The sequence below is a fragment of the Lactuca saligna genome, chromosome 8 (assembly GCF_052625555.1).
Source record: "Lactuca saligna cultivar CGN05327 chromosome 8, ASM5262555v1, whole genome shotgun sequence".
Lineage (NCBI taxonomy): Eukaryota > Viridiplantae > Streptophyta > Magnoliopsida > Asterales > Asteraceae > Lactuca > Lactuca saligna.
The window spans coordinates 174,549,722-174,565,145 of record NC_136424.1 but is presented as its reverse complement, the minus strand read 5'-3'; the positions used below and the strand labels follow the sequence as shown (position 1 = coordinate 174,565,145).

At 42.4% G+C, this 15,424-nt stretch overlaps 1 protein-coding gene across 1 annotated transcript; it reads right to left on the bottom strand.

Moving 5' to 3' along the window:
* Positions 1–1,402: 1,402 nt before the first annotated feature.
* LOC145010319 (uncharacterized) lies at positions 1,403–12,057 on the bottom strand. Its single transcript, XM_078968875.1, has 6 exons — positions 11,708–12,057; positions 11,038–11,619; positions 10,908–10,965; positions 10,728–10,826; positions 1,782–2,128; positions 1,403–1,715 (listed from the first exon to the last, which is right to left on the bottom strand). The coding sequence occupies exons 1-6, from the start codon at positions 12,055–12,057 to the stop codon at positions 1,403–1,405; spliced, it is 1,749 nt and encodes a 582-aa protein (XP_078825001.1).
* Positions 12,058–15,424: the final 3,367 nt, after the last annotated feature.

Genomic DNA, 15,424 nt, shown 5'->3' with positions numbered 1-15,424 from the left:
ATGAAGGGTTTGAAGACTTTATGGGTGAAGATGTGGAAGGAGTAGTGCAACAGATTCCTTTGCAAGTGGAAGGTGGGATGGTTCTTAAAGGATGGAAGATTTGGTGTTTGGTTGGTTTGATTGCAATTATTTGGGTTATGGTTATGTAATTTTAGGATGTTTACTTATGTTTCTATGTAATGTTAGGATTCCCTGTTTGTTTTGGAATGTAATTGTATGAATTGTGGAAAAATTGATCTTCTAATGTAATGGTATATGAGTATGAAATGCACATTTGGTTTGATTGCAATTGTTTGGGTTTTGATTGTAATTTTTGGATGTTTAATTATGTTTCTTATGGAATGTACATACCAAAAAAATATAGGAAACTGCATTACAAACCATACAAAAGTACATACCAAATAACTATAGGAAACTGCATTACAAACCATACAAAAGTACATACCAAATAACTATAGGAAACTGTCAGTGTTTGACTTTCAAAATAATATTATAAACCATACCAAAGTATGTCACAGTGTTTGACTTTCCAAAAAATTTACAAAAAGATAAATTTTTACCCAAAGAGTTATATAAAGCCAACACAATGAGTTAATTACAAAAAAAGGGGCTACCATATCACAATCATTTTCCCTATTATAAATTAAGTGGTGTGCTTTCAGTCATCCCAAATTTGCTCACCACCTGCTTCTTCAACTTTAACTCAGTTATCCTCTCTGATGGCTTCCTCCTTCTGATTTGTTGGGTCTTCCTCATCCTGCTTTCTTGGGTGTTGCTCCTCATGGGTATCCTCATCATTGACCTCTTCTTCATTGATCTCTTCTTCATTCACTTGTACTGTTTGAGTCTCTTCTTGCACATTGGTTTCCTGAATACAAAAACAAATAATTTCAAAATTTGGCTTCTATTTGTAATGCCCTTAAAATTAAACACTCACCACATTTAAACACCAAAACTCCATCAATTGAGATTCATTAATTCCAAGAAAAAACATTATTTCAGCATCACTATAGTTTGATGACCTCAAATTTAGAATGGAACTTACTATTATATCCATATCTGGTATATCAATTCCATCCCCCTCATCCACAACATGTTTAACCTCAAACTCAGGTTCAACCTTAACATTAGGTTCACCTCGACCACCTCCTCTTCCACCTCTATTGACTTTACCACCTCCTCTTCCACCTCTTCTCCAATGGGTAAGATTAGGATCTAACTTAGGCCTTCCCATTTTCTTCTTTGGTTTTGGTTCAGGGATCACCTTGGGATTTTTGCAAGAGACCTTATTGTGACCCTTTTGCTGGTAGTTTTTACATTGGATAGTTCTGCCCTTAGATGATACTTGTGAAAATTTGTCCTCATGTTCAGAAACATGCCTCTTTCTCTTGATGGCTGGCCTTCATGGCATCCTTCTTTCAATAGGTGGAAGGGGCTTTGGATAAGGAGATTCCACCCACATATTGCTACCATTGACTGGTAGTATGTTGGAACCATATGTTAACATATATTTCTCTTTACTAAACCAACTACTAATGTAGCTCGCAGGATCTTGTTGTGTATATATAATGGCAGCTTGGGCATGTACACAAGGTATCCTTGATACAGCCCACAAATTACAAGTACAAGAATACTCTTGTAAATTAACACAATAAGAGTAAAAACCATTCCTCACTTCAAAAGCAGTTACACCACTAGGATGAACATACCAGGACCTGTAGTTAAGAATACATCAGCATATGAAAGATAATATTAGTAAATTAAATTATAGGATAACTTACTTTAAACTTTCACCAAATGCTTCCATCTTCTTAATTGATGTTGGACATATTTCAGTATCCCATTTCTGTCCTTCTTCCTTTAGATTATAGAATCTTTCCATCATGTATAGTCGTATTCCCTCAAGCATAGTCAGTAGGGGCTTTTTTCTAGCATCCACAATAACTGCATTAAAACATTCAGCCATTCCATTTTCTACTGCCTCACATGCCAATCCTCCACCATAGAAGGCCCTGCACCATGAACTGGGATCCCTTGCCATTAGATGTTCATAAGCAGATGGACTAATATCACTAATCTTTTGCATGTTCATGTTGAACTCCCCTTCAACGGTTGATTTTGCAGCAGCCTAGAACATATTTTTAAACAACACACATGTAACAGCTCAAATTTTCAAATAAAATTTTCATTTAAAATAGCACAGCATTATTCGACAAAAGTATTTATTCCAAGTTCATTTCAAAAATACAAATAACGAATCCCCAAGATCTCCAACAATGGCAGTGTGTACGTGTCACGCCGGCGCCTTCCCACGGTCATCACTAGTACCTGAAACACATAAACACAACTAGTAAGCATAAATGCTTAGTGAGTTCCCCAGTATACGACTTACACACATACGCCTTTCCAGGCCCGGACCTCTCGTTCCACATAACATTGCCTTCCGGCCCGTAACATAATCGCCTTCCGACCCATAACATATCGCCTTCCGGCCCGTATTATATTGCCTTCCGGCCCATAGTATATTGCCTTCCGGCCCATAACATTTACAAAACATAACACATATAATCATGACACATATAGCACACATATCATACATCATACCTGTTCCTTCTACCACATAACATATCGCCTTCCGGCCCATATAAACATACATAACAAGTATAGCATCTACCTTTTCAGTTATAGCATAAATCACATATATCACATACGACCTTCCGGTCACACAGTCAAACCCTTCCGGGTGAAGTATAGTGAGAAGACTCACCTCGCAGTTTGCAAACTATAACCCCTTGGAGCTACTCGCACTCGATCCGTTAATCTGCAGACTCCCTATAATACCACATACCTTTATTAATGATCTTATCAAACAAGACACTGACCCTACGAAATTACATATAGGTCAACGTTCAACTCGACCGGACTCGTCGAGTGCAAAGGCGACTCGGCGAGTCTAAGCGTCCTCCCCAACATCCCTGTTATTCCCTTTTCTACCCGTCGAGTACCCCCCCCCCCCCCTTGACTCGACGAGGTCCTTGTGAAAGAATCGCGGGGCCACCCCGACTCCACTCGCCGAGTCTAAAGAACGACTCGACGAGTCCCGGTAAATCTTCAAGCTACTCGCCGAGTCTGAAGAACAACTCGGCGAGTCCTAGTAAATCTTCAGGCTACTCGCCGAGTCTGAAGAACAACTCGGCGAGTCCAAGCGGATCTTCAAGCTACTCGCCGAGTCTGATCATTGGACTCGGCGAGCCCACGCCATGCAGTCAATCAACTGCCTCCTGTAATTCGCATGGTTCCGTAATATATAAATATGGGACTTCCTGGACCTTTACACATACTATTACTGGGATTTAAACACTTGTAACAACACTATAACCTAACTAATCATTAAATGGGTTACCTAAACCCTAGATTCGTGTACAACACCAAAACTACAGAAATGATCCGAGGATTACCTGGAAAACGTTTCCCTGTGTCCCTAACCTTCAGAGCTCAATCCCCTTGATCCTCCTTTGACCACAGCCTTGCCTCTCCTTGCCTAACAACCTCTTCAAGCTTCGACTAGCCTTCACCCTCGCTCCAGATGTCCACAGACTTTTAGGTTATCTTCAATCGGCCAAAAGACGAGACATGACGGCCCTAAAAACATTATATACGCTCCAGAATCAAAACGGCTAGGGTTTCAGCTGAACAGCGTCGACTCGCCGAGTCCCTAATGGACTCGTCGAGTCCAGTCGCGAATCTGTGACCAAGACCGTGGTCCTACTCGGCGAGTCAGGCATCAACTCGCCGAGTCCCCCCCTAAATATTCCCCAAAATAGTTTAAAGTAATACCTGAAATTCCGGGCTGTTACAACTCTCCCCCACTAGAACTAGACTTCGCCCTCGAAGTCTCACTCTGCGAATAACTCCGGATGTTGCTCCCGCATTTCACTCTCCGGCTCCCAAGGCATCTCCGATCCCTTCCGATGTTGCCACTGAACCAACACCAGAGGTATCTCCTTGTTCCGCAAAACCTTGATCTTCCGATCCCTGATAGCTACTGGTCTCTCGGCGTAATTCAGGCTCGCATCCACCTGAATATCTTCTAACGGAACCACTGCCGATTCATCGGCTATACACTTCCTCAACTGTGATACGTGAAAGGTATTGTGAATCTGACTCAGCTCTGCTGGCAACTCCAACCGATAAGCTACCCGACCTACCCTTGCAATTACACGAAATGGACCTATGAACCGGGGCCCCAATTTGCCCCTCTTTCTGAACCGAATCACACCTTTCCAAGGAGAAACCTTTAGGAGAACGAAGTCACCAACTTGGAATTCGAGCTCGGACCGGCGTCTGTCCGCGTAACTCTTCTGTCGGCTCTGGGCGGTCAATAACCTCTGCCTCACCTGTTGAATCTGTTCGGTCGTCTGAAGTACGATCTCTGTACTGTCCATCACTCTCTATCCCACTTCTCCCCAGCAAATGGGAGTCCGACACCTCCTACCATACAACAACTCAAAAGGTGGCATACCAATGCTCGAATGATGGCTGTTGTTGTAGGAAAACTCAGCCAACGGCAAATGCGCATCCCAGCTACCCCCGAAGTCTAACACACACGCTCTAAGCATGTCTTCCAATGTCTGAATCGTCCGCTCGCTCTGACCGTCGGTCTGGGGGTGGTATGCGGTACTAAAATGCAGTTTAGTACCCAACTCCTCATGGAATTTCTTCCAGAACCTGGATGTGAAACGTACATCGCGGTCCGAAACAATCGAGATCGGCACTCCATGCCGAGATACTATCTCTCTCACATATAACTCTGCCAACTTCTCTGCTGATGAACTTTCGCTAATGGCAAGGAAGTGTGCACTCTTTTTCAACCTATCCACAATCACCCATATCGCATCGACTCCTCTGGCAGTTCTCGGCAATTTGGTGATGAAATCCATCGTGATCTGTTCCCACTTCCACTCAGGAATCTCCAAGGGCTGCAACTTACTATGCGGTCTCTGGTGCTCGGCCTTAACCCTACGGCAGGTCAAACACCTCTCAACAAACCAAGCGACGTCTCTCTTCATGCAAGGCCACCAATACTCCTTTCTCAAATCCAAATACATCTTCGTAGCACCGGGATGGATCGAGAATTTCGATCTGTGAGCCTCCTCCATCAAAGTAACACGCGTACCGCCCACGAATGGTACCCAAATCCGACCCTGAAACGTCAGAAGTCCCCGTCCATCCATAACGAACTCTGAAATTAACCCAACGACCCGCTCCTTCTTCTGCATCCCGGATTTCACAACCTCGGCCTGTGCCCCACGAATAGCATCTAATACCGGAGTCATCACCGTCAATCTCAAACATACGTCCCGCAATGTAGTGCTCTCCGCCCTACGACTCAATGCATCAGCTACCACATTAGCCTTGCCTGGGTGGTATAGGATCTCACAGTCATAATCCTTAACCACGTCTAACCATCTCCTCTGACGCATATTTAGGTTGGGTTGATCCATCAAATACTTCAAACTCTTATGGTCCGTGTATATAGTACAACGAACCCCGTACAGGTAGTGACGCCAAATTTTGAGGGCGAACACTACTGCCCCCAACTCTAAGTCATGCGTGGGATACCTCGCCTCGTGAGGCTTCAGCTGCCTCGATGCATAGGCTATCACATGGCCCCTCTGCATCAACACTGCACCCAGTCCCGAAATCGATGCGTCGCAATATACGACAAAGTCCTCCATCCCTTCCGGGAGAGCTAATACTGGGGCTTCGCACAGTCTCTGACGAAGTGTCTTGAAGGAAGTATGCTGCTCGGGTCCCCATGAAAATGTAACACCCTTCCGGGTCAATCTGGTGAGCGGCACCGCGATCTTGGAGAAGTCCCTAATAAACCTCCGATAGTACCCCGCCAACCCAAGGAAACTCCTGATCTCAGAAGGTGACTTCGGTGCCTCCCAACTCATCACTGCTTCCACCTTGGCCGGATCAACCAATATCCCTGTCTGATTAACAACGTGTCCCAGAAATTGGACCTCCCGTAACCAGAAGTCACATTTGGAGAATTTTGCATATAGCTTCTCCGACCTCAGTACCTCAAGGACCTCCCTCAAATGCCCCTCATGCTGCTCTCTAGACCGCGAATACACCAGAATGTCGTCGATAAATACAATCACAGACCGATCCAGCATCGGCCTGCATACCCTGTTCATGAGGTCCATGAACACTGCTGGGGCATTGGTGAGCCCAAAAGGCATCACCACGAACTCGTAATGCCCATACCGCGTCCTAAATGCTGTCTTCTGGACGTCCTCATCCCGCACTCTTACCTGATGGTACCCTGATCTCAAATCGATCTTGGAAAACCAAGATGCCCCTTGCAACTGATCGAATAGATCATCGATCCTCGGTAACGGATAGCGGTTCTTGACCGTCACCTTGTTCAGCTCCCGGTAATCGATACACATCCGGTGGGAACCATCCTTCTTCTTGACGAACAGAATCGGTGCTCCCCACGGCGAGCTACTCGGCCGAATAAATCCCTTTCCCAACAATTCCTGGAGTTGCGAGGACAACTCTTGCATCTCTGGAGGTGCAAGACGATAAGGCACCTTCGCAATAGGCGCAGCCCCTGGAACTAGATCGATACCAAACTCTACTTGCCTCGCAGGAGGTACTCCCGGCAAATCCTCGGAAAAAACATCTGGAAACTCGCGCACCACTGGAACCTCCTCCACTGTCTTCGGTCTCTCGGAAGTCTCCCGCGTATCCATCACATACGCCACAAAACCGTTACATCCCTGCTGTATGCATTGCCTCGCCCTAGCGGCCGAACAAAAAGCTGATCCCGAACGGGTACCCTCGCCGTATACCGTAAGAACTCCCCCACTAGGGTCTCGTATAGTCACCAGCTGACGCTCGCAGTTAATGACGGCGCTGAATCGGCTCAACCAGTCCATGCCTACGATGACACAGACATCCCCCATCGCAATAGGAATTAGGTCAATCGGAAACGCGACCCCGAAGATCTCTAGCACACATCCCCGAAGAACCTCCGTAGCACAAACCACCCTCTCGGCCGCAATAGAAACGCTCAAAGGCCGACTTAACGGCTCCCGACTAATGCCGATATGCTGACTAAAGGCTAACAATACAAACGATCTACTCGCACCCGAATCAAATAACACTAGAGCAGGCATAGAGTTCACAAGAAAAGTACCTACACATACATTAACATAAGCATAACATTTCGACCTTTAAGTAAATACGTGAATGATAACATACCTGCCACAACATCGGGCGCAGCGCGGACCTCCTCCGCAGTCAGCTGAAAGGCTCTCCCGCGAGCCCTCGGGGCCTCGACCTTCGCCAGTCGGGTCTCAGTAGTCCTGGTAGTAGGTGTAGCTCCCTGACGAAGCTGCGGACACTCGGCCTTCCGATGGCCTGTCTGGTTGCAGTGAAAGCAAACCATAAACCCCTTAGGGAAATCCCTGGCAATGTGTCCCTCCTTGCCACACTTGTAGCAACCACCAGCCCGACACACCGCCTCATGACTCTTGCCGCACTTCGCGCAAGTGCGGCCCTTCGGACCTCCCATCCTCGAATCAGCGGACTTAGTCCGCTTGGCTGCCGGCTGAGACTGAGCCGGCCGCCGATCCACCTGCCGAGACTCGGCCTCCTCCCTCGCCTGAGTCTCCAACTCGATCTCGCGCTTCCTGGCGTTCGCCTGAAGCTCAGTGAAAGTACGATAGGTGGAGTTTGACACAAACTCCCGGATCTCCCTCTTCAAAACGCCCAAATACCGGCTCATCCGCGACTGCTCCGTAGATACCATCTCAGGGCAGAACATTGCCCTCTCATGAAACTTCCGCGTGATCACTGCCACGGAATCAGTACCCTGCTTAAGGGTCAAGAACTCCTGAATCAATCGCTCCCTCTCCACCGGGGGAACGTACTCGTCCCTGAACATCTCCGTGAACCTCTCCCACGTCACCGCTGTAATCTCCGCTAAAGTGAAGTTCGCCGTCACGAACTTCCACCAATCCTTCGCTCCCAGTCGGAGCTGGTTCAAGGCGAACCGTACCCTCAGGTGCTCCGGGCATGAGCAAGTATAGAAGCACCCCTCAATGTCGGCGATCCACCTCATCGCTGCAATCGGATCCTGTGTCCCATCGAACTCAGGGGGTTTCGTGTTGCTGAATTCTCGGAAGAGCAACGAATCGCCCCCTTGCGGCCTGGCAGCGGTCACCGCTGCGGTAGCGGCAGCGACTGCAGCTTCAGTCAGTGCAGCATACCGCTCCTCAAACTCCTCCATCAGGGTGGTCTTAATGGACCCAAACATCTCCAGGATCTCAGCCCGAACCGCCGCAGCTACCTCTTCCTGAATCATCTGACGAATCTCCCCGTCACTCATACCGCTCGAACTCGCTCCGTGGCGTGTCGTAATCATGATGTCTCTGAAATACAACATAAAATTATCAGAGACTCCATCAAGTACATTTGTACTCGATAACGCAACCCTACTCAGTCTCCAGTATCTAGGGATTCTTACTTGGGTCTTCCACCGACCCGGTGCCTTCGGTAGTACGGGCCCAATACTACTGACCACACCGTATCAGTATTCGTCCCAAATCTTCCTCCCCAAACCCCGAATCATGAGTACTCTACCTCTAGTATGCACTATCTACTTGCACGCTACCAAATATCTCATATAAGCAATCTTCCTAGACTAAGGCATCACAAAACAGGCCGTTCTAGTCCTATCATGTATACCTAGTCTTCTAGCATGCATAACAATTCATAATTCAGTGCATAACATAACATTGTAAGGTATTCTGGGGATCTTTACCGTTCAGGCGCTGGCTGATCGTACACACTGCTCCGTTCTTGTTTTACCGCTTTACCATTTATGAAATGTTATGTCCTTATTATTTTTTTTTTAAAAAAGATTTTTCCTCAAATCCTCGGTCTGAGTTCAGTTGCACCCGAAAGTACACCCGAATCCCTCAAACCAAGGCTCTGATACCAATTGTAACAGCTCAAATTTTCAAATAAATTTTTCATTTAAAATAGCACAGCATTATTCGACAAAAGTATTTATTCCAAGTTCATTTCAAAAATACAAATAACGAATCCCCAAGATCTCCAACAATGGCAGTGTGTACGTGTCACGCCGGCGCCTTCCCACGGTCATCACTAGTACCTGAAACACATAAACACAACTAGTAAGCATAAATGCTTAGTGAGTTCCCCAGTATACGACTTACACACATACGCCTTTCCAGGCCCGGACCTCTCGGTCCACATAACATTGCCTTCCGGCCCGTAACATAATCGCCTTCCGACCCATAACATATCGCCTTCCGGCCCATATTATATTGCCTTCCGGCCCATAGTATATTGCCTTCCGGCCCATAACATTTACAAAACATAACACATATAATCATGACACATATAGCACATATATCATACATCATACCTGTTCCTTCTACCACATAACATATCGCCTTCCGGCCCGTATAAACATACATAACAAGTATAGCATCTACCTTTTCAGTTATAGCATAAATCACATATATCACATACGACCTTCCGGTCACACAGTCAAACCCTTCCGGGTGAAGTATAGTGAGAAGACTCACCTCGCAGTTTGCAAACTATAACCCCTTGGAGCTACTCGCACTCGATCCGTTAATCTGCAGACTCCCTATAATACCACATACCTTTATTAATGATCTTATCAAACAAGACACTGACCCTACGAAATTACATATAGGTCAACGGTCAACTCGACCGGACTCCTCGAGTGCAAAGGCGACTCGGCGAGTCTAAGCGTCCTCCCCAACATCCCTGTTATTCCCTTTTCTACCCGTCGAGTACCCCCCCCCCCCCCCCTTGACTCGACGAGGTCCTTGTGAAAGAATCGCGGGGCCACCCCGACTCCACTCGCCGAGTCTAAAGAACGACTCGACGAGTCCCAGTAAGTCTTCAAGCTACTCGCCGAGTCTGAAGAACAACTCGGCGAGTCCTAGTAAATCTTCAGGCTACTCGCCGAGTCTGACGAACAACTCGGCGAGTCCAAGCGGATCTTCAAGCTACTCGCCGAGTCTGATCATTGGACTCGGCGAGTCCACGCCATGCAGTCAATCAACTGCCTCCTGTAATTCGCATGGTTCCGTAATATATAAATATGGGACTTCCTGGACCTTTACACATACTATTACTGGGATTTAAACACTTGTAACAACACTATAACCTAACTAATCATTAAATGGGTTACCTAAACCCTAGATTCGTGTACAACACCAAAACTACAGAAATGATCCGAGGATTACCTGGAAAACGTTTCCCTGTGTCCCTAACCTTCAGAGCTCAATCCCCTTGATCCTCCTTTGACCACAGCCTTGCCTCTTCTTGCCTAACAACCTCTTCAAGCTTCCACTAGCCTTCACCCTCGCTCCAGATGTCCACAGACTTTTAGGTTATCTTCAATCAGCCAAAAGACGAGACATGACGGCCCTAAAAACATTATATACGCTCCAGAATCAAAACGGCTAGGGTTTCAGCTGAACAGCGTCGACTCGCCGAGTCCCTAATGGACTCGTCGAGTCCAGTCGCGAATCTGTGACCAAGACCGTGGTCCTACTCGGCGAGTCAGGCATCAACTCGCCGAGTCCCCCCCTAAATATTCCCCAAAATAGTTTAAAGTAATACCTGAAATTCCGGGCTGTTACAACACCAGTATACACCTTTCTGAAGTTGGCATATATATGTCTGGCACATTGTCTGTGTTGTGCAAGTGGTAGAACTTCCTTTGTAGCCTCAAGAAGACCCTATTCATAACAAACACAATTACATTAGATAACCTAAGTATGAAATATATAGTAAACAAATACTAAAGTTTTGTGAATTACCTTGTGTTGATCAGAAATTACTGCGATACCCCTTCCACCATCCAATTCTAAATCATCTCTTACCAATTCCAAGAACCATTTCTAGATTAACTTGTTCTCTATGTCAACTACAGCCCAGGCAATGGGATACACTTGATTATTTGCATCTCTCCCTATAGCAGTTAACAATTCTCCCTTGCATTGACCTTTAAAAAAAGAACCATCTAGCCCAATAACCCTACGACAACCAACCTTCCATCCTTCTTTTATTGCCTTAAAACAGATATATATTCTTTGGAAAGTAGTTGTGTTATCCTGGTTTTGACTGACAGTAATTTTAATTGAACTACCTGGATTTGATCTCAACAGCTCACCACCATAATCCCATACTTTAGCGTAGTGGTCACTCAATCTCCCTTCTATCAAAGACATGGCGCTACACTTTGCTCTATAGCACTTTGACCAGGACACATTGCAGTGGAATCTACTTTGGATAATTACCTGCATTTCCTTACACTTCAACTTGGGCTTCCTAATCAGTTCTTTCAGAAACTGGTTTCCTAACCATGTTGGACCCATAAGGTTGGTATTTCTGTCATTCCTAACACACTTATGTTTGTCAACAAGTTTCTTAATTTGAAACAACCTCTCTGTGTTCATCCATGAAGCCCTAACATTAAATGGACATTGAAATTTTTGTGGATCACTAGCACATACAGCAACTAGCTTAAGACTATCACATTTCTTGAACTTTATCTTATAACCAGTATAAATAGCATGGTTAGTTAAACATAACTTTAGTTGATGGGGGTGATTCATACCTCTCTCCCAGAAATGGTCTCATCTTGTTCCATTTAACTGTTGGATCGTGGGTGCTGTACTCGAACTCAAGCTTAGAATCTTGGTCGCTTTCACTTGATACTTCTTCATCAGACCCACTTCCTTCTCGCATTAAGTCAAATTGATCTTCATTCTCCACAACATCATCTTCATTTAAGTCAACATCGTCATCGATATGTTCAATTTCAGGGATTGCAAAGTCATCACCTTCTTCACCAGCTATGTCGGGACACAAGTTGTTCAAGAACGCATCATTGCATCTGTTGGTTTGCTTCTTCAAATCCTTGTCTACTTCAACATCAATAGTATCAAAATCCCAAACGTCTTCCATTTGCAAAGCTTGGAAGACTCGAACTCATGGTCACAGTTGTCGTCTTCTTCACACGTAAAAAACCCTAATTTAATGCCGTCTACAGAGAAGATATTTCCATAAGTGTGTGTGATTTACCGTTAAAGGAATGAGTGTGTGATTTGGTCGACTCACCTTCCACCTAATCTCATTTAATGCCACATCGATTTGTCACCGGTTGCAAGAGTGGTAACCGGGTAAATTGGGTCAACTCGCCGTTTTATCCGGTATTTCGGGCTTTTCCGTTAACATTTAATATTTTAGGACTATATCATAAACGCGGGTAAAATAATAGGACTAAAGTGGAGATTTCCCTTTTACCCAAAATTGAATGAAATCAAACGATTTACGTGTTGGCTATATAATTATTAAAAATAATTTTTTTTTAGCAAAAAATAGCTTTAGCCTTTAACTGAGAAACACAATTTAGCAACAAGACATTGGTTTCCCTTTTCATTTAACGGCTGAATATTAGTAGTACAACTATCTACACTGTGTTTGATTTTTGATTTTATAAAATAAACACGGGCCACTTTTCCGTATGATTTTTATATAACTTGTGTCTGCGCATGTCTATAATCAAATCTGATATCAAATCATCAAATATAATATAGAAATAAAAAACGACTAATATGCAACGGATCTTATCATTAAATAATTAAGTGAAATGAAAAGAGGGATGGATGATAAGATACGTGCGGCAACACTTGCCCCTTCATACAGCCTGTCTCTTTTAGCTTTTTCTCAAGAATTGTCTTTTACTTAAAACTACAAATTCCATTTTGATTCTTATTTTTTTATTTTATATTTAACTTCATAGTCAAAGACATATTTACCCCACTAACATTATTTTGACAAATTATACATAAAGATAAAAACAAATTTAAGGATTTAACACTACGATTTTTTCGTAAAAAAGCATTAGATTTTATAAGTTTTTGATAGTTTTGTTCAATTTGGTTTAACCCCATTATGATTCTTATTTTTTTGGAGTGGCATCTTTATTACCTACCATCTGGACTAGGCCTGCAATTTTCCATCACCCACTTCGTCAAAGGCATTAACATCAAAACCAATCTTTTGGCGTAACGTGCTCACATGTGACGCATGTCCGTGGAACTCAATACAGACTCAAGGATATAATCACGTGTGTCGCATGTACATGAAATATCATTGAAGACAGTGGTAAATCTAGACCAAAAAATCACATGGTCCCAATTTAAGTGAAGACAATAAAAAAAAATTCAACAACACTTGTCTAGGTCGGGTTGGGTCGTGTACCTTAAAAAAATGGACGAATCAGTTCAACTTGTTAAAACCGATCACACACCATCGATTAAAAAATTTAACAAAATGATTGAAATATAAAGGAAAAAAGCAGTACGTTTTTAATGAAAAACTAGTTGATTATTAATCCATTGATAAAGCGGTGAACGGAGAGTGAAAATCTTTAGCATGTGGGCTTATTTATTGATATTTTGAGAACGCCGATTAAGAATGGTTAATTTTTTGTTATCAATCCCATAATTTAAAATAACAAAATGATCATAATAACTTATTTTTTTCTTCTTTTAAAATGATTTTTTTTAAGATATTTTTGTAAAAAACAAACTAAACATAGGTTCTTTATTTTTTCTAAAGTAATACCTAATTTTTCTAAAATATATATTATAAATAAAATTGAAAATTTAAATAGATCCTAGGACTTACCTTGGACCATATTAGATACGTAATGATTGAAGAATATATATGTGTGTTTTCATAAGAACAAAATAATATTTTTTTTTTCAAATTTTAATTGCTATACTTTCGTAGAGAATTAAATTTTAAAAATCAAAGAACAAAATTAAGGCCAACAAACAAAACGAATGAAGAAAAACATAACAACTAACTAATTAGAAGAGGTCACGTAGCAACAAAGAAATGGAAGAATGTGTATTGCTTGCGTGTATGCGGGTATTTACATAAAATATCATTATTTTTTTAATTAACTAATATTTATGTCAAATTTCAGTCATTCATTTTTAATAATCAAAGGTCAGTATTTGTTATCACACTATTTATCGTTTTTGTAGTCCTTACCCGATTTTATATATATATATATATATATATTCGTAAGAGTATATTAATTTAGGTACCCAAATAACTATCCGCTTTTAAGTTAACGCGACCTTATTTTATTCCTCATACCTTATCACATCTATCAACTAAGAGAACTCAGAAGACAAATTTGATCATCATATAGCCCTCTTCCATTACTATTACCAAGATGGGTGTTTGTTTTGAGTCCGTCGATTGTTGTGAGTTGTTCGATTCTTTCCAACATATTAAATCACGAAGATTCATCTTATTTCCATTCAAGGGTTTTTTTATCATCCTTATTTTCTTAATTTTTTCATGTTAATCGCGTGACAAAGTGATTCGTTATTCGATTTTAACTTATTTAGTTGGTTCTAGTTGCATATCAGATGAAATTAAATTAGATTGATTTTAGTTTTTTAATAATTTCATTACACTGAGATGTTTGATCGATATCAGGTTTTATTTCTATGGTGATTTCCTTATATTCATCTTATTTCAGAGAAATATTTTTGGAAATGTACACCATGTGTTTGATTAAATGTTTTATTGAACTTTTGTGTCAATATGTCGGTTTATTTGTATACTTATTTCATGATTGTTTGCGTTTCTTGTGTCAAGTCAATGATAACGATGACGACTTGATGAGGGCCTTTATCTCAAAATAATATATGGCATGGCTAGAAAAAATGCCAACCTAATTACTACTTATTCTGCAATTCATGATTGTTCTCAAGTACGACATCGATCATGTCATGAGTAAATTAAAAAGGCTATATTTCTTATTCTTCAAATAGAGATGCATGAGGTTTTGATCTATAATCTTTTATACCTTAGTCTTTCCCCAACGTTGTTCGTAACAAGCATCCATATAGAGTTTGGCTAGATATCTCAAGAGGACTAGGAACGACCAATGTAGTCGAAGTTTATTTGATTCTTCTTCCAGAAATGGAGAAGTAGTTATCTTTGGGCCTCTCATGGATTTGGTGTTGACAAAAAATGTTTGACCAAGTTGAGATTGAGTTCATTTGATTTGATAGTTAGTCTGAAGGTCACCACAACTCGATATCAGGAAACATAGTATTGAACCATGAGATTGACCCTAAATCCATATCTCTAATTCACAATAAGATATCATGAAGATCAAAGAAATTTTAAGTCATTAGTCTTAGGGCTGATTATAACAAAGTTTTTATAAGTGCAGTAGTTGCATTGGATTGCCGCTCCGTGTTTTCACTAGTAAGTATTGGATCGGTTAATTATTGATGTC